At 41.0% G+C, this 22,501-nt stretch overlaps 13 protein-coding genes and 1 non-coding gene across 14 annotated transcripts; 8 read left to right on the forward strand and 6 right to left on the reverse strand.

The window, feature by feature from the left end:
• Positions 1-152: 152 nt before the first annotated feature.
• Positions 153-3,017, reverse strand: SXM1 (Sxm1p; the record flags this gene model as incomplete). The annotated part of the gene is made up of 1 exon (XM_003646350.1): positions 153-3,017. The coding sequence occupies one exon, from the start codon at positions 3,015-3,017 to the stop codon at positions 153-155; it is 2,865 nt and encodes a 954-aa protein (XP_003646398.1).
• A 314-nt stretch (positions 3,018-3,331) lies between these two features.
• SMP3 (glycosylphosphatidylinositol-alpha 1,2 mannosyltransferase) lies at positions 3,332-4,846 on the forward strand (the record flags this gene model as incomplete). Its single annotated transcript, XM_003646351.1, has 1 exon — positions 3,332-4,846. The coding sequence occupies one exon, from the start codon at positions 3,332-3,334 to the stop codon at positions 4,844-4,846; it is 1,515 nt and encodes a 504-aa protein (XP_003646399.1).
• Positions 4,847-4,943: 97 nt separating this feature from the next.
• RPT3 (proteasome regulatory particle base subunit RPT3) lies at positions 4,944-6,221 on the reverse strand (the record flags this gene model as incomplete). Its single annotated transcript, XM_003646352.1, has 1 exon — positions 4,944-6,221. One exon carries the CDS (start codon positions 6,219-6,221, stop codon positions 4,944-4,946), a length of 1,278 nt encoding a protein of 425 aa, XP_003646400.1.
• A 178-nt stretch (positions 6,222-6,399) lies between these two features.
• On the reverse strand, positions 6,400-7,803 carry SHE9 (She9p; the record flags this gene model as incomplete). The annotated part of the gene is made up of 1 exon (XM_003646353.1): positions 6,400-7,803. One exon carries the CDS (start codon positions 7,801-7,803, stop codon positions 6,400-6,402), a length of 1,404 nt encoding a protein of 467 aa, XP_003646401.1.
• Positions 7,804-8,010: 207 nt separating this feature from the next.
• Positions 8,011-8,658, forward strand: SPP2 (spliceosome ATPase-activating subunit SPP2; the record flags this gene model as incomplete). The annotated part of the gene is made up of 1 exon (XM_003646354.1): positions 8,011-8,658. One exon carries the CDS (start codon positions 8,011-8,013, stop codon positions 8,656-8,658), a length of 648 nt encoding a protein of 215 aa, XP_003646402.1.
• Positions 8,659-8,878: 220 nt separating this feature from the next.
• Positions 8,879-10,666, reverse strand: MDM32 (Mdm32p; the record flags this gene model as incomplete). Its single annotated transcript, XM_003646355.1, has 1 exon — positions 8,879-10,666. The coding sequence occupies one exon, from the start codon at positions 10,664-10,666 to the stop codon at positions 8,879-8,881; it is 1,788 nt and encodes a 595-aa protein (XP_003646403.1).
• Positions 10,667-11,141: 475 nt separating this feature from the next.
• On the forward strand, positions 11,142-11,957 carry PNO1 (Pno1p; the record flags this gene model as incomplete). Its single annotated transcript, XM_003646356.1, has 1 exon — positions 11,142-11,957. One exon carries the CDS (start codon positions 11,142-11,144, stop codon positions 11,955-11,957), a length of 816 nt encoding a protein of 271 aa, XP_003646404.1.
• A 324-nt stretch (positions 11,958-12,281) lies between these two features.
• Positions 12,282-14,690, forward strand: ELG1 (Elg1p; the record flags this gene model as incomplete). The annotated part of the gene is made up of 1 exon (XM_003646357.1): positions 12,282-14,690. The coding sequence occupies one exon, from the start codon at positions 12,282-12,284 to the stop codon at positions 14,688-14,690; it is 2,409 nt and encodes an 802-aa protein (XP_003646405.1).
• A 63-nt stretch (positions 14,691-14,753) lies between these two features.
• On the reverse strand, positions 14,754-15,746 carry SPT3 (transcriptional regulator SPT3; the record flags this gene model as incomplete). The annotated part of the gene is made up of 1 exon (XM_003646358.1): positions 14,754-15,746. One exon carries the CDS (start codon positions 15,744-15,746, stop codon positions 14,754-14,756), a length of 993 nt encoding a protein of 330 aa, XP_003646406.1.
• A 302-nt stretch (positions 15,747-16,048) lies between these two features.
• Positions 16,049-16,987, forward strand: THI80 (thiamine diphosphokinase; the record flags this gene model as incomplete). The annotated part of the gene is made up of 1 exon (XM_003646359.1): positions 16,049-16,987. The coding sequence occupies one exon, from the start codon at positions 16,049-16,051 to the stop codon at positions 16,985-16,987; it is 939 nt and encodes a 312-aa protein (XP_003646407.1).
• Positions 16,988-18,211: 1,224 nt separating this feature from the next.
• On the forward strand, positions 18,212-18,282 carry Ecym_4556. The gene has a single exon. It is a non-coding gene; the product is annotated as a tRNA-Gly (tRNA).
• Positions 18,283-18,565: 283 nt separating this feature from the next.
• On the reverse strand, positions 18,566-19,525 carry LSC1 (succinate--CoA ligase (GDP-forming) subunit alpha; the record flags this gene model as incomplete). Its single annotated transcript, XM_003646360.1, has 1 exon — positions 18,566-19,525. The coding sequence occupies one exon, from the start codon at positions 19,523-19,525 to the stop codon at positions 18,566-18,568; it is 960 nt and encodes a 319-aa protein (XP_003646408.1).
• Positions 19,526-20,464: 939 nt separating this feature from the next.
• Positions 20,465-21,388, forward strand: ASK1 (Ask1p; the record flags this gene model as incomplete). The annotated part of the gene is made up of 1 exon (XM_003646361.1): positions 20,465-21,388. The coding sequence occupies one exon, from the start codon at positions 20,465-20,467 to the stop codon at positions 21,386-21,388; it is 924 nt and encodes a 307-aa protein (XP_003646409.1).
• A 288-nt stretch (positions 21,389-21,676) lies between these two features.
• Positions 21,677-21,931, forward strand: MDM35 (Mdm35p; the record flags this gene model as incomplete). Its single annotated transcript, XM_003646362.1, has 1 exon — positions 21,677-21,931. One exon carries the CDS (start codon positions 21,677-21,679, stop codon positions 21,929-21,931), a length of 255 nt encoding a protein of 84 aa, XP_003646410.1.
• Between the last annotated feature and the right edge of the window lie 570 nt (positions 21,932-22,501).

The following is a 22,501-nucleotide window of genomic DNA, read 5'->3' on the forward strand; positions in this document are numbered from 1 at the left end:
CTATATATATGTATTGATAGAGGCGGGAAGAACAAAGAGAAAAGCGGAAGAAGAAAACGATTTTGATAGAATTAAGAGACTGATAGAAACAATGCGTTTTTTATCCCATAAACTTTATAGTTGTTCGTCGTACCGGTATGAGGGCTGGCCTGCTAGGCTAACGGCTGCTTTTGAGTCTGAGATATGAATTCCATTATGATGCGGAAGGATTCGCGGGTATCATTGCCCATGGAGTTCAGTAGCAGTTGGTACTTTGCTCGTTCTTGCTCTTGTAGTTTGCTGAAAAAGTTGTGGAATTCCTGGAAACAGTTGATGTTATCCAAGCAGCTTTCCTTGAAGTCGTCTTCGAGTTCGTCGAAGAACTCCCCGGTCCCATTTTCGTCGCAGGAATCCGAACCCATTTCCCCCTTGGCCATGCAATCTCTCTTTCTAATAGCCTCCGGAAGATATTCCGCCATCTTAACCAACTTTGTACTTAGTTGACTTACGAAGCCATTGATACAGCCTGGTAATTCAGGTAACCTTAATAAGGACATCAGTGCTACCATCTGTAATTTGGTCGTGTATACACTGTAGAAGTTACAATCCAGCCATTTCTTCATTAACCCCAATGTGATTCCTTGTTGTTCGGCCAATTGCAAAGTTTCCAATGGTTTAGCATATAGTCCAGCTAGGAAAAGCCTCACAACTGAAGCATCGTCTAATTCTAAATCTTGATTCTGGGCAACCCGGAAGGCTTTCTCGTACAATGGAATATCTTTCATTGATAAAGCGTAAGATATCATCACATTGAACGCACTTTCAATGTCAAAATCATCCTCGGAGTCTAATACCTGGTTCACGACTTGCAAGAACTGCTGCACGAGCGTTTGATCTTGAGGGAAGCCATGTGTGACAACTGTTTCGAAAAACACCTGATACGATTCAAAGTATTCCAATGCATATGTTTGGAATGAGTCTAAAATATCATGAAACAATTCCCAAATAGTAGGCGTGAAGGTGTTGTACATAGTTTTGGAGGACAAAGCCAAAGAATCCACCAAGTCTACCGTCTCTGTCAAAAATGATATTTGAGCGTTAAGGACGATAAACTTCACAACTGGAGCGAACTTATCTACTAAGCAGACCTTATTCATGGACATCACCATAGTCGTCATAGTTTGCAACATTGCACTTGCTTGTGTTTCCTGATCCTGATCTTGTGTGGAATAATAACCACTGGTGTTTTCCACTAGCGATTGACCTAGCTTTAGAAACTGTTCAGCTAGGGTAGCGGCTAGTTCGTTGGCAAATGGTGTCAACACGTCAGAAAATCTTTCCACGAAAGCTTCCATCACCTCAGATAGGATATCAATTTCGAATTCTTTAGATAACTTCAATAATTTTTCCATAATTCCAGGAACCTGGGAAGCAATATGTTTGTGAATAGAAGGGTTAGAAACCACCAAAGTTTTCAAAGCGTCAGCCGCCTCTATTTGAACTGGGATTGATGTGCTGTGCATCAAATTCAAATATGACATCTCAAATATCTTGGATAAAATTTCCATATTCTTAAACTCTTGTTGATAGATGGCAACTGTTTCCAATGCCCTGGCAACTAAGAATGGATATTTGTCATTATTGAGTAACGGTGTGATAAAATGTTGGAATATCGGCTCCAATTCCTCGCACACAGGAGAATCTGCCTCAGCCAAAAAGGAAGATAAATTCGAGAACAACCTTAGTGCACCTTCTTCCCTGTAGGCAGACTGCAAATCACCTTTGGAAGCAAATTCTATAAATACTTCATGAATTAATGGCAATATTTTGTTTACTTCAAGGAATCTTGAATGGCCGATTACAAATATAAATTCGCTAGAGGCGACATCTGCTGTAGACCCCTCCTTATTCATATCGAAATAACGCCTTGTATATTCCTCTGGATCATCCTCCAACAATTCAACGGAGCGCTCTGATGCAGACAAACATGGGAAGATTACGTGTTTGATAATCACTTCCAAATGAGGCTCGATCAAAGGCCATAATTCTTCCGTTTTTAAACATTTTTCCAAGAACTGGATCAAGTAGTATAGTGATGCATCGCATAGCCACAACGACAAGTTCCCCCATAGTTCAATCACCTTAAAGTACTCACGCAAAATTGTAGGGACAATATTCTGGAAAACATATTGCACAAATTCCGCAGTGATGAATTTGGTCGTTCTTGTATATTTGTGAACAAACTTGTTTAGATTACCAAATCCCCATTTGTTGACTTTAACCCTCTTGTCCAAAGACCTATCACCCGGATCAAGCTCTAATATCTCCTTAGGTAACGGCTTCGAACAAAGGAACAAATGAAGCTGGATCCATGAGTTGAGCTTCTCCACATTAGTGAAGTATCTAGGGAAATTATTCAAACATGCATATTTGAACGACTTCAAAATTAAATACAACAGCTCATTAGACCTGTAGTCATCATTGTTCAACAACTGAGAAGCGATCTCTTCCATCCTAGGAAACACCTTTTCTACAAAATTATCAATGTATTCCCTGTTCTCAGACATGGCGTACCGATGTTTAATTGTCACCTCAAACACTAGAAGCAACCCCGGATATATATATTCCATCTTCCCAGACATAAACAACTCAAGCACAACCTCCGCTAAATCCCAGCTTTCGTTATGAACCAATATCCCACGTATAGCCTCCGTAAGGTGCGGCCTGATATGACTATTCTCTGTATTCTCAATCAAAGCCTGCACCAACTGTTCCTTAATATTCCTCTCTTCCGCCTCCGGGATCCCATCCTCCTTCTTGGACTTCCAACACCTCTGAATCTTATTCTTCAGATAAATTGAACAACTCAATCTAATGTTTAAGGGGATCTGATCGTTCTTAGTTGCTGAAATCAGAAAACTAGTGAAACCTACTTCCCTTTGCATGGCAAAAAGTTGTTGTTCTGCTTCCTTAATTACTCCCGCATTAGACGCCATCGTCTGCTCAAAGGCTTCTAAAATCGTCTGTTCATTAAGCATTCTTGATTCTCCTACTTTCCTAAGCCTACCAGCTTGACCTATTAACACAAGCACCACTAAATATCTTCAATATGATAGATCTTTTCCTAGCTCAATACCTAAGCTCATCTCAGCCCAAACAAATAAGTTAGATAAATAGTAGAAAAATTTTCTGTGCATTAACTCTCCGTGCACCACAAATAAAGAGGAGAGTTGTCACGTGTAAATGGCAAGTGATAACCATGATGTTAACTGGAGGATTGAATGTAAGGTGTTTGAAGTTGTGGTAGAAGGTTTAGGGCAGGTTTAGAGAGGGCCAGAGTACGGTGAGAGTGATGAATGTTAAGATTTTAGAGTACGTTGGAATTCTTATAGGGTTGATAACATGTTTGGAGCCATCATATGTACATCCAGATGAGCAGATGCAGAGCTTGGAGGTGTTGGTTCAGCGGATATGTGGGGTGTCCGGTGAGGTTGCGTGGGAGTTTATGAGTGGGAAGTGTGCAAGGAGTTTTGTTCCTTTGTATATGTTCTACGGTCCTGCGGTGTATGTTGGGAGATATGTGTTTGGGGTTGGGGCCGTGGGGCAGTTGGGTTTAGTTCGACTGCAGAACTACATGCTGTTTGTGTTTATGTATAGGTTGGCTTTGCAGTTTTTGTTGAAGTCCAAGTTGCAGCGGTCAATGGCAGGGTTTTTGATGTCAACGTCGTATGTGGCTGGAAGTTATTATGCGCACACGTTCTCGAATTCTGTGGAAAGTATAATTCTACTCATGGTTCTGTCACTCTTTGAGGTGCTGGTAAGGGATTCTCGAGATGCCAGGTACAGACATTATAGGACTTCTGTGGGACTTGGATTTTTGGTAGCATTGGGTGTATTTAATAGGATTACGTTTCCTGCATTTATTCTTTTACCTGCGGTAGTGGTGTTTCACAAGTTTTATATACGCCAGTGGGGTTCTTTAGCTTTATTCTTTGGTAGTTTTGTGTGCGCAGCGGTATTCTTTGTTTATGTAGATACGAAACTGTATGGCTTGGATCAGTGGACTATCGCGCCTTTGAACAATTTGCTGTATAACTTGGATGAGTCCAACTTAGCGGATCATGGTTTACATCCGAGGTATACTCATCTTCTGGTGAACATTCCGCAATTGCTAGGGCCTGCTTTACTAGTCTTCGTTACCCAGAGACATGCTCTCTCTCTGCCTATGTTGTCTTGTATCTCTGGAATTACAGCGTTGTCGTTGTTCAAGCATCAAGAGGCCAGGTTTCTAATTCCACTAGTGCCATTGTTCCTAATGTCTGTTGACATGACTAATCTGGCCAAGTTTTTAAGTTTGAAATTGATCATCAAACTGTGGCTTATGTTCAATCTAGTGATGTCTGTAGTGATTGGTGTTCTGCACCAACGCGGTGTCATACTGGCACTTGACCATCTAAAAGATGGGCCGACAGATGTACAGATATGGTGGAAAACTTATCCACCACCTACATGGATGCTCATGAATGAGCACTTGACCGTAGATTCAACCAATATTGTTGATGGGGAAGAAAGGGTAGACAATGTTGATTTTGAAATTTTAGACGATCATGTTGTAGATCTCAAAGGATGTGATGTCGAGCTATTGAACCTCACGCTATCGCAATTTCTTGAAAAGAGCGCAAAGATTCACTTAATAATGCCAAAGTCTGTTGAGGCGATGTTTATTAGCTTGAGTGAGAAGTTCCACTATAATCTTACATCCATATTTGATACTTACATGCATCTCGATTTGGATCATATAGATCCATCTAATCTATCCACTATTAAGCCAGGGCTTCACATATATGAGGTAACCAAGCTTCTTTAGCGCCACCAGCGCCAGGGGGTTTTAAAATTAATTATACCTTTTATTATACAGTTCTCTATGCACATTAAATATATATGGATATATATCATGATACATCTCATTTATAGAAATCAAACTTGTCAACATCACTTCCAGTCTTAACTTGTGAAGCGTAGGCTTCTTCCAAATCACGCTGAAGTATTACATATCTGTTTTTCCTCACAGCACGTAGGCCAGCTTCTTGCATAATTGCCGCAATCAAAGCACCTGATAGAGGATCATTTCTGATAATTAAAGAATCTAAGTCAACTTCTGGCGCCAACGACATTTTCGCAGCAATGGTTCCAAATATTAAACGACGTTCCCTTCTATCACGTAACGATGGAAATTCGATCTTTCTATCTAATCTGCCAGGTCTCAATAGAGCTGGGTCTAGGGTGTCGTGCCTATTAGTTGCCATGATAACCTTCACGTTAGTACTTTGATCGAACCCATCCATTTGTGTCAATAATTCAATTAGAATACGCTGAACCTCACGATCAGAACCAGTTTGAGCATCAAAACGCTTCGTGGCAATCGAATCGACTTCATCAATAAAGATAATTGATGGTGCATTTTCTCTGGCTAGACGGAACACATCACGAACCATACGAGGACCTTCACCCAAGTATTTATGTACAAACTCAGAGCCATTAACCCTGATAAATGCCGCATTAGTGCTGTTGGCTACAGCTTTCACTAACATTGTTTTACCTGTACCTGGGGGGCCGTAGAGTAAAACGCCCCTTGGTGGATCTATACCGATCTGTTGGTAAAGATCTGCCTGGACTAACGGTAACTCAACGGCCTCCCTGATTTCTTGCTTTTGCATATCCAAACCACCAACGTCCGCATAGGTCACGTCGGGCTTCTCATTATTGCCCAAGATAGATATACTGGAGTCAGAATCTGGAGGCAATATGTCCACCAAAGCATTAGAATGCCTATGAAGAGCAACAGAAGTAGAAGGTTTTAAAAGCTCACGATCTAGTGTAGATAGAATCCTAACAACATAGCTCATACCAGTTGTGCTAGATACAATACCAGTGCTTTCATCAATGGGTTCTAAAAATTGTCCAATAACTAAAGGGACTGATTGAATCCTCTTAACTTCCTCCTGCGCTCGTAACAATTCCCTCTTTAAATGACGCTGCTCATCTTTAATATATTCCTCTTGTAATGTCAATAACTCATACTCCCTCTCAAACTTCTTCAACTTCAAGTAAACATCTGAATTCACCCCATTTACACCTGTACTATTATTATTCTTCAAATGCGAGACCAAAGATCCGTATGATAATGCTACTGGCTGAGAAACAGCAATTTCTCCTTGCTGATTGATACCTAATTCTTCCATCACCCAATTACACAAGTCGAGATAAACAAGCCTTCTCCTTCTGGGGTTTGCCGTTGTGTGCAATCAATTCAAACTTTACCTTTATATTAGTATTCCCTGTGAATTTTGCCACCCGGGCTCTAAAGGAGGAATCAATCTATGTATCATTGTATACGTATCACGTGAGTGATGCTGAATTCTAAAATCTGACTATATATCCAAATATCATTCCAGTTGAGAATATTGCAATTGTATAAAGATCAGCTTTGGGGGTGGGGATAGCGTTCAATTGACCATCTGATGGTAAGCAGACTTTTGTCGCTCTATGGAAGAGGAGCACTATCAATTGACGCAATGCCTTGAGGTTTGCCTCGGCTGTAGATTTAAAATTGTCCAAAGATTGGAAGCACAGAGGAGAGAATTCTATGGGCTCAGCTGTGATGAGATTATTATCATTGGTGGGAGGTGTGGAGGGGTTAGGTTGCTCCGGAATGTCTTTGGAAGATTCAGGCTGTGAAAATGTATTGGTTGAATTATTTACGGAGGCCTGCTTATTTGCTTCGATGCTGGTGGAAAGATGGGAGCTCATTTGATCAAGCCTGTTACTTTGCTCGACTGAATTCTGTTCCAAGGCTATTTTAACTTTATTCTCGAAAGAATTAGTTAATCTGCGGCGTTTCCAGGGTTCTAAGACCAGTTGAACAATGAGAAATAATAAAATATTAAATCCCATTAGAATAAAGGTGCCCCAAGTGGAGGTTCTGCGAATCTTGTCAGACCAAATTTGTTCCTCATGATACCTTGTTAATATAGCCCGATGCAAGTTATTAGATAGCTCTTCTTCCTTGGCTTCCGTGGCCTCCAGCTTTAACTTGGCTTCTTCCTCAGATTTCACATTTTCAGCGTCTACTTTGTAGAGATGAGTAAACTTTTCGAGGTCTTGCGGAGACCACAAGTGCTTCCTTTGCAACAACTCATTCATTTGTTGCTGTGATTGCGTCCGGATTACCACCGCATTTTTGTGTACCTCTCGTAAATGGGCTACTGTTTTCTTGACATCTTTCAATTGGTCTTCCATCATTTCAATGGATTTCCGTAATTTGTCGATAGATGAGTAACCGGTGACATCGTTGAGGGCCTTGGTCGCTGTGAATATTGTTTCTTGCAAAGAGTCCAAGTAAAATTCCAGCTTTCGAGACCATCTATTTCTGTTACGCTCACGTTCTGAAGGTAAACCTTGTATTTTCCCCTTGTTTTCTAGATCATCATCAAAGCCTAACATATTGTTCTGTTGTCCCTTCTCCTGTTCTAAAAACTTTTGATTGGCGTCTTGCACTGCCTTTTTGGCTTTGTTCAAATGAAACTTGAACTGAGTAGAATATTGTCTCAACATATTAGAAGTTTCCTGGTACTTGATCTTTGTAGTCTGACTGTAAGGTTCCAATCTCTGTTTTAAATCTTCAAAAGCGGCACCCAAACTTTTTAAAGGCGGTTTGCTCGTGTATAAGCGAACAGATCGACATGCTGAAGGGGCTCTACAGTCCATTATTCGCCCAATCCGTGGCATACAAAATGAACCAACCAAGAAATACCCTTTAAACATGAATATCCTTGCAGCAATTATTAATAATTTTTCGGTGGTGTTTAATGATTTACAAGCTTTTTTTACTGTACATTGAAATCAATTTTCAAAACAGCTGATAAAAATAATACTTAACACAATTTGGTTTAAAGTCGGAAGAAATGAAACTAGTCTACAGGGCACAAGTAATAAGCAGGTGGTTGTAGATGGCTAGTCGCAAGTAGTTGAATGTCTGGGATATCGCTAAGTTTGCGGGACAAGACAAAGCAGAAAAGGAAGGTTCATGGGAAGAAAAAGAGGAACGCACTTCCCGGTGAGCACGATGACGATGATCAACTAAATAATAAGAGGACAAAAATTCATATCGAAGAGGTTGGTGCTTATGAAGAATCGAAGAAAATAGTAAAGGTGATTGTTCCTGTTGCTCCGGCTATTTCAAGACGTATTGATATGGATGGTGGTGATGGTGGTGGAAAGTTAGCATACGGGTTAAATATTAATAATGATACGAGCTTGAGTGCAGGTGCAAGGACACCGAGGCTTGGATTTAGAGCGGATCAGGGCAATTTTGATGATTTACCTGAAGCCACAGGGCAGGAGGAATATGATGAAGTGCCGGTGAAAGAGTTTGGTGATGCATTGCTTCGTGGTATGGGCTGGGATGGAACCGATGACAAGGACAATAATGGTGGTTACAACAAAAAGCGATCATTATTGCCGCACGAACAAGTTGGGCGTCCAGAATTCTTGGGTATCGGTGTAAAACCCGGGTCGATAAAGGATAGAGAGCGGTTGGTACATAATATAGACGAATTCATGCCGTTGGTTAAAGATGAGCGAGAAGCTAATGATAAAGGGCACAGGCACCCAAAATAAAGGCGTGTATTACTTATATGCCAGGTAAAGGATCATTGTGATAGAAGGACTGATATTAAAGTATATATTTAGGCATTTCTATATATATATATATATATTCATTGATACGTTCAGATGTCTACAAAAACATATATGAGGAGCAATAGTAGCTCACATGCTGTCTATAATCCAAAATATTGCTAATATCGTTGACGCTTCATTTACGGGATCATAAAATTCGTTAAACAATAGCTCCTAAGCCAAAAATTAGTATTTGGGACGCAACTGTGGTACCCCACAGTTTCACCCAATCGTTCTTTTTCTTATATTCAGTTTCTTCAATCATTTTCATTAAATCTGCATACAGTTCCATTGTTAATTGATCATAGACACCCGTTTCCTTGAACAAAAACATGTTTTTCAAATCGTTGATATCTTTGACTATCCGACCTGTTAGAACTAATTCATTATCCTTAGAGGAAGGGTGATCATGGTATTTGATGATTTCTCTGTTCAACTGAATCATCTTCTCACCCTCTGGCCATGTTGCTGCCCCTGAGGAGATCACTGTTTTATCAGGGTAGGATTTTTTGTCGATTGAAACCTTAGTAGGCCATACAGGGTTGGAGCTGTCGAAATCTCTAATTGAATGGAAAGCGCCCCGCTGAGTGTTAATAAATGCAATGATTGGTCTCAACTCATCAAAGGAGAGCAATTCTTTATTGTCAGACAATTTAGGTGTAACCTCCCCCATGCGAGCTGCAAGATCCCTAAACGTGAACTTGAGGTCCATAACCACATATTTGTTGTCTTCCTCAAACTTAGATGGTTCAGAATACTTTTTAGGAAGCATCAAATCAGCAATAATTTCCACCTGACCACCTTGAATCCAGTTGAAGGCATTACTTTTGTCCAAACCTAGATCCCTGACAGATATCGGGTTCAGCCTCAATCTGGTAATACGCTCCCAGGGTGAAAGATCATTCTCAAAATCATTTAAATAGCATAATTTAGGTTGTCTCTTATGGATACTGAACAAGGAATGGTTTATTGCACCAGACACGACATCGGCATTGAAGATATCTGGCAAGCACCACTGCAATCGCAATTGGCTCATCTGCATATTGTAGATAGACAACCGAAACTTTTGGTCATTTTCCACATCTGAAAAAGAAATGCAACTATCATCGACCTGAACTTCACCAAGTTCATAATTAGGATTTGAAAACCAGTCTATTAATCTGTAATCCTTCTGTTCCTTCTGTATAGAAACATCACCTTTCATACCAGAGATGTACAAGTTCTGAATAAGTCCTTGGCCCCTTAACCATTTCCTTACGGAAAGAGTCAAATTAATTCTGTTGAATGAAAGATCAAAGCTGATCAACTGATTGGTTCTTTTGTTAAAACCATCATTATCTGTGGTTTTGATTTTCACCTTCTGAAAACTAATATTTCCCTTTTTCCACTCAGGAACGAGAGCATCCTGAAATTCCACATCAACCCCTTCTATGTACTTATTCAGACAGTTCCCAACCAACTTCCCTACAATCTCCTTCGCAAAAACAGTATTAGCTGTAAACAACAGTAACGAAACAAATGTTGTAGTACCCAATATAACCCAAACAACTTGTGATAAAATCAACCAAGAAAACAAAGTAGATATCTCCTCTCCGTTAAATGGTCTATTCTCTCTTATTAAGAACCACTTGGTACTGATTTTAAACCTTTCATAAAACCCACTAGCCTCATTCAGTAACTTCTGCTTTGTAATGCGCTGCTGATTCTTCTGCAACAAAATATTTTGGATGTGTAAATAGTCACTCGAATTTTCCAGGTCCCCCACTGATGATCGCCCTGTATTATCCACTATATTTGGCTTGGGTAGATTTACCTTCTCACTGTACCATCGCCTATTACTAAATCTGTATAGTACTGGTCTAACAACCGCTAGATGACCATAATTAAATTGTACTATATTGGGCCTTTTGACTAGCTTCAAAAAGCTTGCTCGCACACAATGAAGCATAGTAATGGATTATACACAGCTCTAAAACACCTCTCAAGCACGCTTAACTATATTCCCCTTAATCTTTAATGCTTTTAACTTTCATTAAAGAGAGCATGTTGTAAATTTTCGCTTAAAATTCTTTAAATATACGGTTCTCTTCAAAAATTTTGAGCAGCATTTGAATATAAACAATCAAAGTAAGACAGGAGTGCAGAATGCACAGAACTATCATAAGTCCGGCTGATCACCGAGCAACATAATCACTTGGTTTTGTATCTAGTCTTGGATTTGTTTAAAGTTGTCTTGCAGGCATCTTCACATTGAATTATAGATCATGTGATCATATTTGTTGTGTATGGGTTTTATATCATTTCTTTTTTCATGAAATTTCAACTGCAGCTCTGAAAATTTTCTGCGATGAGATAGAATTATAACCAGTATCGGTTGTAAAGTTGCAAGGTATTATAGAGTATCAGATAACTATTCGAGGGAAATGGTGGCCCCTACAGCTATTAAGAACACTGGACAGAGTGCTGTGCATGCGAAAGGTATAAGTTCATCCAGAATTATTGGTGGCCATACGCAGCACATGGAAAATGACAATGATGATGACGACATTTTAATAGATCAGGATATAGCGGAGCAAGAGGAGGTAGTAGATAGTCCAGCCAATGAATATGATGAGACAAAGGGTGTAATTTTAGATACCGAAGGAAAACCCCGGTTTACTGCCGCTGCAAAGTCTTCTGAGTCTAAAGTGAAGCTGGAGAGTAGAAAAATATCGGTTCCTCCACATAGAATGACGCCGTTGAGGAACAATTGGACCAAGATCTATCCTCCTCTAGTTGACCACTTAAAGTTACAAGTTAGAATGAATCTGAAGACTAAGTCAGTCGAGCTGAGAACGCATCCGAAGCACACGGTGGACCCAGGTGCTTTGCAGAAGGGTGCTGATTTTATCAAGACGTTCACATTAGGGTTTGATTTAGATGATTCAATTGCCCTGCTGAGATTGGACGACTTATATATCGAGACTTTTGAAATTAAAGATGTAAAAACGTTGAATGGCGACCATTTATCGCGTGCCATTGGTCGTATTGCTGGTAAAGACGGTAAAACAAAGTTTGCTATAGAAAATGCCACCAGAACGAGAATAGTGTTAGCAGACTCCAAGATTCATATATTAGGTGGGTTTACTCACATTAGAATGGCTAGAGAAACCATAGTTTCGTTGATTCTTGGTTCACCTCCTGGGAAAGTTTACGGTAACCTACGTACTATTGCTTCAAGACTGAAGGAACGGTACTAAGTGTGGTTTTTCGTCCCCCCCCCCTCATGCATGGTTTTAAAAAATTAGAGTTCAAGTACATTAGTTTAGCTATATTTAAACAACATGAATACTGTAAATTAGCGTTATCTCCCGTAAGCTGACTTCTTTGCTTGTATTGTGGATGCTTTTCAATCGTAAAACATAACGTGCCGAGTTTCTCAATTTCGCGGATCCTTGGGCGTCTGGCTAACTTAGGCGACACTTAAACACTCGGTATTCCAAACTTAACAGTTAACAGTTACTTATATTCAGTATATTCCTGGTGGTTTTGCCTACTATAACTTAGGGCAAACAGGAGTTTCGATGGCCCTAGAGAAGGGCAAGAAGTCAGTATCATTGCAGTCATTGCTGACAGGGTACAAAACACGAAATGAAGCTAAGATCTCAACTTCGCGGATGGCTCAAGATGCACAGAATGTGAATGATGATACAACGTTTGAGCAGATTGAAGAAGAGAATGAGCTTGAAGATATAGGGGTGCCGAATTCAGAAAGTTCTCAGTTGGATGGGGGAGCTGTAAAACGCAAAGTGTATGATGATTTTGAACTTGTGGGTGTTGGTAACGATGCATCACAAGAAATCATAACTATTGATGATGATGATGAAGGTTCTAAAGCAAGGTTACAAAGCTCTGCTAATCAATCGGCCACATATCAGAAAAATGTAACAAATTTAAAGGAGCTGTTGAGTGGTGGCTACAGAAAGAAACGAAAAACTGCTCAGGAGCCCTGTGAAGATTCGAAGTATTTAGATGATGATAACACCAAATTGGTTGAGAAAGCACAAGAACAGATAATCAGATCAATTACAAGGACAAAAAAGACTAGCTCTAAGAACTTGTTTAATAACTTCAAAAAGAAGGCACCTAGTAGCAAAAATCTCAATGAATCTTTCAGCGATAACTTTGAGGCTAAACATAACTGGATTAGATTAAATAATATCTCGAAGTTAAAGGAGTTGGAAGCTCCATGGCCTGTCTATCAAATGGTCAATGATACTGATACCTTTTTGGCCAAACCAGTTTCACTTCCAAAGATTAAATCAATCCCTATTCCGCTTTCGAAGTTCAGAAGTTTTGAATATTCTATGTTGAACATGGCAAAAACAGACATATCTGTGAATTCCATGTCTATTATATATCCCGATAACTACAAATCAGGGAAAACCATTTGGACGGAATTTTTCAAACCAAATAACCTAGATGAGATATTAGTTGCCACGAAAGTGAAAACTTCTGTTTCAAAGTGGATTGAGTCTGCATTCAAGAAACTGAAGAAACCGACGGATAGGTCTGTCCTTTTTCAGAAACTAAGGCCAGGTGGAGACGAATTTCAAGATTTCATTGTTGAAGATGATGATATTAAAACGGGCGGTGGCCAACTGGAGGAATTTGTACCCTTTATGATCCTTTTTGGTGAAACTGGGAAATCGACCCTACTAGAGATTGTTATGCATGAGTTGGGCGGAGAGATCTTTGAAATTAATACTAGCGCGAACAGAGGAAGGAAGCATATCTGGGAAAACATAAAGGAATTCTCAACAACTCATTTCGTTAAAAACACCGGGTCTAATGGGTTGATAGTATTTGATGATGTTGACGTGATTTTTAATGAGAGGGACAAGTTCTTTTGGTCAGCTGTTGAAAAAACAATGTTAGTAAGTAGACGACCTATTGTACTCACTTGCAATGATATTAAAAATGTTCCAGTGAATTTTGTGCAAATTGCTAAAGATCAACAGTCACTTTTCGAAGTAAAACAGGTGAAGGTAAATAACATAACTCAGTACTTGAAAAATTGCATCCGTTCTTTGGAATTAAAAATACCAGATGCACTGATACAGAAAGTAGTGACTGATTCACGAAGGGATATTCGGCAATCTATTCTACAACTTCAATGGTTATGTTGTCAGCCTGGAAAGACAACAATTACTAAATCGACAGAATTATCACGGCCAAATACCTTGGAAGATTATGCGAGGACTGCAGATCTTCTGTCACACATTGATATTTTACAGGGTGGTACAAGGAATAGGTCGTGGTTTACCGATGACCTTGACGAGACTTTATTCAGCCCTGGTTCAATTTCTTCTCGTTTTACTTCAGAAGAGGAATCTATGAAGCATGATTATTTACTTGACTACAGACAGCATTTAGTTGAAGAAACAGGTTCTCCTCTAATGCCCTACGAATTAAGTATAGCAAAGTACTTAAAAGCACACACGTGGAACATTACTGCAGGGAGTACTCAGTTCACAAAAAAGTTTTATTCTAACTTCACTTTTGAAGCAATTCGGTTTGTTTCCTCAGCCTTTAAAAGGGGTTCTAATTCTGGAAATATGAATCATTCAGCAAGACTAACTAGAAGTGCCAGAAAGTCAAATCAAATTATTAATGACTTTAAAGAAAACAGTAATGGCGAAGTAGATGTTGAGGATGCATATTTTGCCTTCATCACAACACATACTAGAAAGGAAATATGCAGGTATTTCAATCCATATTTCTATTTATTCGCAGAAATGAATCAGAAGGTACGTAAATATAACATCCAGTTATATCAAAAAACGAAACAACAAGTAGATCCAGATGATCTTATGAGACCAGCAGATATCGTTTCTGACATGTTGGTTAGAGGGATGTTCAAAAGGATATACTTTCGCGGATCTCCTGATAAAGTAATAGAGATTTGGAACAAACAAAGCAACAAAATATGAATTAGAAACTTGTAACTAGTAGCATATAAGCCACATAAATAATCCTTAAACCTTTTTTTTCATTTACATGATGACAGGCCTGGAACTTAGTCTTCCACCTTTGAAGTTTGAAAGGGCGCGATGTCTGTTATCAATAGTTTGTAAGACGCGCCAAGCTTCTTCAATGTGCTTTGGCTTTAAAGGATTCACAAGATTATCGGGTCCATCGAACAATCTCTTTTTAGGTGATCTAGCATCTAGAGGGATACCATCCAGTGGAGGCTGCAATTTTTTATCCTTCTCGCTTTTCAGCATTTCTTCACGCTTCTTAATCTTCAACGCAGTTTCGGTCAAGGCACATACAATTTCAAAAGTTAAGAAGCCTAAAATATCAATAACATCATCATGCGGCTTTCCATCCACTAACTGAGATATTCCAGACCAATCCTTGAACCTTTTGCTCTTTCTAAAAGTAAAACTTGCCTGACGACAGTCTGACCAATGGACATATTCGTCTTTAGTCATATCCCTCGTTCTATCATCAGCCATTTTTAATCTTTTTAAAGTAGCTATATTTGCTTCACGTTCGACCTCATCTAACTCGTCATCTTCGTTGTTTTCTAAAGGCTGTTCATTAAACATAAATTGCAACTCCCACGGGAGTTTCATTGACGACTTCTTCACCTTCATCATAGCGGTCGGATCCTTCTCTTTCTTTTCTTCATCCTCCACAACTCCGCTTGGTCCAGAACTACCATTGCCTCCTGCAGCTGCTCCTGCAGCTTGAGCTTGTGCATCCTGATCCTTGGCATTTTTACGAAGATCCTTCCATGATAAGTAAGTTCTTAGACGGTTGACCTTAGCCTTGTCATGTCTGATTAAAAAAATAACATCTTCAGGAAGAATACTTTTGCTATTACGTGCATGAGCAGTCTTACTAGCCTGTAATAGAATTTCAATTACTTGTCCCCGTACAATATCCTCTATTAACGACGTCGTTTCTACTGGAGGCTCATTGTTCTCTCCAGAGACAAACATCATCTGTTGAATCTCCACTCTATATTTATAATTATCCATCTTTTATTTTATAATATCCATTGGTCTATTTCAATTTTCTCAAACTACTAATCAGAGTGAGACATTAATCAGTTCAAATTATGGTTCTTTGATTATAAGGTGAATAAACCAGTTGATTCTCATGTTGATTTTTTTGTCGGAAATCATCTGAGAAAACCTGATATGTTTAATCAACGGCTGTTTCGTTTCTACCATGGTTTTAACATAAAGCTAATCATAAACTGATCCAATAAGTTTGATCATTAACAGCACTTAAGCCTTTTTATATATCTTTAGCAAATTGCCTTTTTCCTTATTGGATCATGGGTGAAGTCGTTGAGAATCCAGACAGCATTCATGTTGATTTCACAAAGTATGATATAAAACGAAGAATAGATATAAAACAGGTTTTTCAGAATTGTTTGAGAAGCTGCATACTGATTTTGAACCAGGATATATGTATGACTAAGGATGTTTTTATTAAGTTGTGGAAAAATAATCAAATATGTGTCTGTGCGGATGGGGGTGCTAACAGATTATATGAATTCTTTCAAGATGAGGACGACAGGAAAACATATCTGCCTACGTATATCGTTGGGGATATGGATTCTTTACGTAATGAAGTTCGAGAATACTATAGAGGTCAAAATGTGCTAATAATTGAGCAGAAGTGCCAGTACTCTAACGATTTCATGAAGAGTATAAAGGTCATTTCGGACCATTTCGCTTCTCCCACTGTCCCCAAGCTGTTGGAAACAAATATTAATCATGTTGTTAGCGGTTTAAAGGCTTCAAATAACAATACTTCACATGATCAAGGTAAGAACGATATTGCTCCGGTAAAACTTGTAGTCCTCAATGCTATCTATGGGAGGTTCGATCACACAATTCAATCTGTCGCAGAATTATATCGTTTGCAGAATCAGCTGCCGCACTTCAGTACTTATTATTTAACCCCAAAAGATTTGTTGTTCCTGCTACCTGCTGGAGGTACTTCATTGACTTTCACTGAAGGAGAAAGAGACCACCTCTTTGGTAATTGTGGGTTGCTACCGTTGGCTGGGCCTTGTACTATTGTCAAGACAGAAGGTTTGAAGTGGGATGTGGCGAATTGGAGGACTGGTATATTAGAAGGTCAATTGAGCACTAGCAACCGGTTTGTTGGTGATAATGGATGTTACATCAATTCAGATTGTAGTATCGTGGTGAACATAGAACTGAAGTGGGAAGTGGTTGAAAAAGATGCATTTTTTGAAAAATAACGCAACTGAGTTTGACCTTTAAAATTGATAGTAGTTATCCAGAGATACTATCTTTGACTGAACTTTGGTATTGATGTTTTTTATTTTTAATTAATAGTAAAATTTGCGACGCTGAACTTATATTTCGTGCTCTACAAATAGTATCCTAGCCAACAGATTCAGGATCTTATGTATTGTCCAATAAAATTATAGATAACACCGGAGTTGCAATTAACTATTACTCGACTCCGTATCTAAGGCAGCAGTTAATACTTGACTGACAGGCCTCCCGTACAGTTCCAACATTGGAAGCTTGGTATTGAGATATCTCTATTCTGGGAGTTACCAATTTCTGCCTAGTAACCACCTTTGACATTCATGATCTTCAAATTTTGTGAGTAAACTTCCGGTTTCTTATGATAATATGATGGTACAAAGACCGGAAGCCATATACGTATATAAGAAAAAGGCCTAGTCATACTCATATGATTATAATAGCAATCCAAATTAAAAATACCTTTTCTTAAATAGATAATAAAATAAATAGTAAATTCTTCGCTGTCTTATGACATAACATGTCGAAGGCCACTCGCCTAAGTCACGTGCAGGCTACTTCTTTAGATGCGGAGCAGACACTGTTATATAGTCTCTAATCGGATCAATTATGCTCCAGTGTCTTATGGAAACTCCTAATTCTAACTAGTCTGGCCTTCTTATATAGTTTCTGCTGCCCTACCTGAGATCACTAAAGAAATCGATATGCAGGTTTCAAGCTCTGGCATTCAGCAAAACATCTAATACTCTAACAATCGTCTGACATGTCGAGGGCCACTAGTTGAGGTCACGTGCCAGCTAATACTTGGGTTGATGATCGTTACTGCTTGTGTAGTCGCTAATCTGGCTCAACTACCCTCTGGGCTTCTAGCTGGACCTAAAATCTAATCTAATCTAGCTAGCTGGGGTCTCCTTATATACTTTCTGTTGTCCTACCTGGGCTTACTTAAAGCAGTCATCGGTGGTTTCATACTGACACACACGATTGTAGGTTTCACACTGATACATCATTGTGGGTTTCCCGCTGGCATCCTCACAGTGACTATCAGCCTCATATCCGCCTGACAGCTCTGATACGCTGCTTCTTAGCTTGGTTGTCGCTGTCCACTAGCTTCTCTTTTGATTTTACGACAACAGCTCTAGCATACATATTATCCATACATAATACATGTACCGTCAACGTCAGTCAAGGCGCGAGTGGTTTAGTGGTAAAATTCAAGTTTCCCATACTTGGGCCCCGGGTTCGATTCCCGGCTCGCGCACTTTTTTGTCGAAGCGGCAGACACAGTTCAATGGTGCGTTTCCTAGTACGTGATGTAGATGATAACGATGGACTGACTGCATTGAAAAGTTACTTAGAAGTCGAACTATGCTTTCGATTGAGAAGTTAGAATCTCCTTTGTTTCAGTATGTACGTTTATGTATACACGTGTATGCATGCATGTGTGTAGTAGATGCAACTTAGTGGCATTGTGTTCCATCACAGCAGCACTATATACTACTAGAAGTGAGATTTGAAATTATAAAAACAAAAAAACCTCCTAATCAGTTAAATTGCTTGACCAACGCTTGTCCTAAATGGCCAGGGGACTCAACAACAGCAACGCCAGCTTCTCTTAGAGCGGCCTTCTTGGACTCTGCATCAGTACCGGAACCTTCAACAATGGCACCAGAATGGCCCATTCTGACACCCTTCATTTGGCCTGCAACAGTACCAGCAATAAAAGAAGCAACAGGCATTGGTTTGTCTCTAGTCAAGTTATAGGCCTTCAAGAACTCTGCAGCCTCGATCTCCGCCTTGCCACCGATCTCTCCCAACAAAATAATACCCTCAGTGGATTCATCCTCCATGAATAACTTCAAGGCGTCAATAAAGTCTGTACCAGGGAATGCATCCCCACCGATACCAATAACCAAAGTTTGACCTAGCCCAGTTAACGACGTCTGCTGTACCGCCTCGTAGGTTAGAGTGCCAGACTTTGAAACAATCCCAATCTTACCGGGCGTAAAGATTTTGGTGGGTTGAATACCGATTCTCACATGAGACCGAGGGTTGATGATCCCTGGACAGTTGGGACCCACCAAACGTGTTTTGTCTTGCGACTTCAACATCTCCGCAATATATAACATATCATGCTGTGGGATTCCCTCAGTGATACACACAGCCAATGGAATCTCGGCCTCAATCGCTTCCCTAATAGCAGGAGCTGCAATTGGTGGTGGAACAAAAATACCAGAAGCAGTAGCCCCAGTCACCTGCACAGCCTCAGCAACCGTGGAAAACACGGGCTGCCCCAAATGCGTCTGCCCCGCCTTCCTGGGATTGGTACCACCAACCACATTAGTCCCGTACTCTTGAGAGATCTTGGCGTGGAATGTGGCTTGTTTCCCCGTGAAACCCTGAAAGATTACCTTGGTATCCTTAGGTAACAATAAATTCTTGATGGTGCTATCATAAGGTGTGCTCTCCCGTGAGAAGCAACGACGAGCAATATGTCTTAACATGGTCTAAAAATTCCCTATATTCCCCAAGTCACAAAATCTAATCAAAACCAATTAAATTCCAAAACACACACACACAGAAAGCTATAACCAACAAACAAAAAAATCGGGCAAAACGCTCACCTCAATCCTATATCTTTTTTATACGTTTTGTGTACGTATCGTTCCTCCTTAGGTTGCAGTTAACTTTCTTTTCCTTGGGATTACATTAGGACTCGCTTTTATACCGCCAAACACCATGAAATAATAACTTCTTCAATTTCTCTATAATAAATAAACTATAAATCCCGGATCTTGCCGAGGAGTGAAACAGGCCACTGAGGTTAGCTTTTACTGGTTTTAGCTCGGATCCGAGAACCATTGCTCGAGCAAGACGAAGCTAGACGGGCAGACACACACTTGCATCATAGCCAGCGATGTAAGGAGGCTATTTTAGGAATGTACGTACAAGATGCCTAGTGGCGGGGCCCGTCTCTATTCAAAGAGACAGACAGACAGAGATTTGCATAATGCCTTGCCATGGCAAGAGAAAGGTGTAAAGTAGTGGTTCTGTAATATCTGATTTAGGAGGTTTGTGAGAGGATGAGAAATATTTACCACGAGATCGGTGCCGAAGAGGTGCGGTGCGGCAAGCTTAAAAACTCTGCCTACGTACATTTGTATGTGGTGTGGGGATGACTGCGGGGAGCGGCAGTTTTTGTTACCCGGCCAACGTTCCGAATCGGTGTGGTCTCGATCTGCGGGTTACATAATCAGAACATCGTGCTGGGTAGCGTCGACGATATGTATGCTGGCACGTGACGCGGATTCCCCTGCCGGGCGACGGTCACCGGTTTCGCGATTTCGCTCAGCCTTTCGCTCCTCTCGTCCTCCTCGCTCATGGCGAAGAACACACGCACATGTTTATGTATGTATGCATACGTATGTCTGTGAGCACAGGGCATGCACAAAATGGCTGACCATGAGAGCGGTTCTGAACCTACACTGGAGCAGTTGGACCAGGAAATAACGCTGCAGCTGCAGAAGATAGACTCAAACCTCAGCCACTGCTTTAATAAGATAACCAAGGAAATCATTCCCAACGTAACGCGTTACGGCACGGTGTGTGATGAAGCACTAAATTCTTGTAACTGGCTTAAAGAGATGTTTCAGAAGAGTGCAAATGTTCAGCTAAGTGAGGAGTTGCCGGAGAATGAGCAGTCTGGTACGGCGGCACCCACTGAATCCATCTTTCCGCTTATAATGAAAGATCCAGGCGTAAACAAGGATTCTTCGGGCGTACTGTCTCCTCCTCCAAAGTTGGGGCGACAACCCGCAGCGGCGGCGGCCAATGCCGCCGCCGCTTACAAGGATATGCATGATACCACGAACATAACAACCACTGGTCAGGTACTTGAGATCCCAGTATCAAGCGACGACGACGACCAGAATGCTGGCAAGAAGAACATGGGCTCTACACGTAACTACCATAATGGGGGTACCAACAATCCTAGCAGTGTACCGGCTGCTTCAGCCTCCGGCGGAGATGAAAACGAAGGGGACAACGACGGCAGCACCATCCAGAAACAGCGGAAGAAACGGAAGCTCTCGTTGATGCTGCAGCAGCGCTACGGATCGTCTTCGTCCTCGTTTGTATCTCGTTCGCCAACGCTGCAAAGAACCATTGCGAGGTCGTTTGAGGTTTCTGGCGTTGCCGCCAGCGCCGGCGGCAGTTCGGACAGGCCGGACAGGCCGGACAGCTCCCCACTCAAACACTACCGCGGTCCCGTACGCGAATCTACAGGTGCCAACAGCGCCCACAAGCCTGATGAGTCTACGAAAGAGGTGGCACCTGTACCGACAGTCATACACTTCACCACCAAGTGATCGTTGGCCAGTCGTGTGCTCGATCAGCCGTCTCCCTGTCCAGCTCTTTCACGGCACAGCGTTGGGACGTCACGTGTCACGGCGATCGTTCACCGCTAATTTTTGCTCCTCCCACCAAGCCAAGCTCCACAAACAGCACACAGTACAGACAGAGAAAGAGAGAGAGGAGAGAGCAGCACAGTCTCAAGGAACAGTCCCCGACCGTATCTACTTCTCCGGTGTTTTCTGCAAAGCGTTTCCCCCGCCGTCCCCTCTCACCTGACCCGCCCACAAAGAGCTTGCTGCCAGATGGGTAATATCATGTCCGCCAGCTTTGCCCCAGAGTGTACTCCGCTCAAGGATACCTACGACAAGTGTTTCAACCAATGGTACAGTGAAAAGTTCCTCAAGGGGCGCTCCATGGAAAACGAATGCGCCGAGCAATGGCAGACATACATGGAATGCGTCGAGACCCATCTCGTCAAACAGGGAATCAAACCCGCCCTAGACGACGCCAGGAAAGAAGCCCCTTTTGAGAACGAGGGGAAACCTCTAGACAAGTAGGACGCACCGTCAGCCCGTCCGCACCGTCCTTGTCGTGTACATAAACCACAGCCGTATATATAATCTGATACTCTCACAACCCACACAAACGTACATACGCAACAACAAAAACTGGATTTCTACACCACCCACATACATATACCTCACACTACACCGACAGCACGCGAGAACACCTACATAGACCCCTGTGTCTGTCCTGCAGCTTCCTCATAGCTCGTACACGGCCGGGTAGCACTTACCGTGCTCAGTGATCCACCTGTCTTCCAAAAACTGCCAAAGCTCTGAGTTGGTGAAAAATTTGCCACCAGAGAAGTTTAACACCAAGTTTAACAAGTGGTAGCCTATATTAGAGAAACGGTTGAAACATTAGAAAGAAAAGGAAAAGAATATTCAGATTCTGGCTCCTAGATATCGTGACTCATATTCAATTCATTGAAGAAATCTACTTGGCCCACCTGTTTCAGTTTCAGCTAATCAGATAAGTTTTTACGCAAAACACGCTAAAGGAAGACTTATTAAGGTATCTCTCTAACTAAGCTAGGTTTCTTTCTGTGTTTATATATCGAAATT

This window comes from Eremothecium cymbalariae, chromosome 4 (assembly GCF_000235365.1).
Source record: "Eremothecium cymbalariae DBVPG#7215 chromosome 4, complete sequence".
Lineage (NCBI taxonomy): Eukaryota > Fungi > Ascomycota > Saccharomycetes > Saccharomycetales > Saccharomycetaceae > Eremothecium > Eremothecium cymbalariae.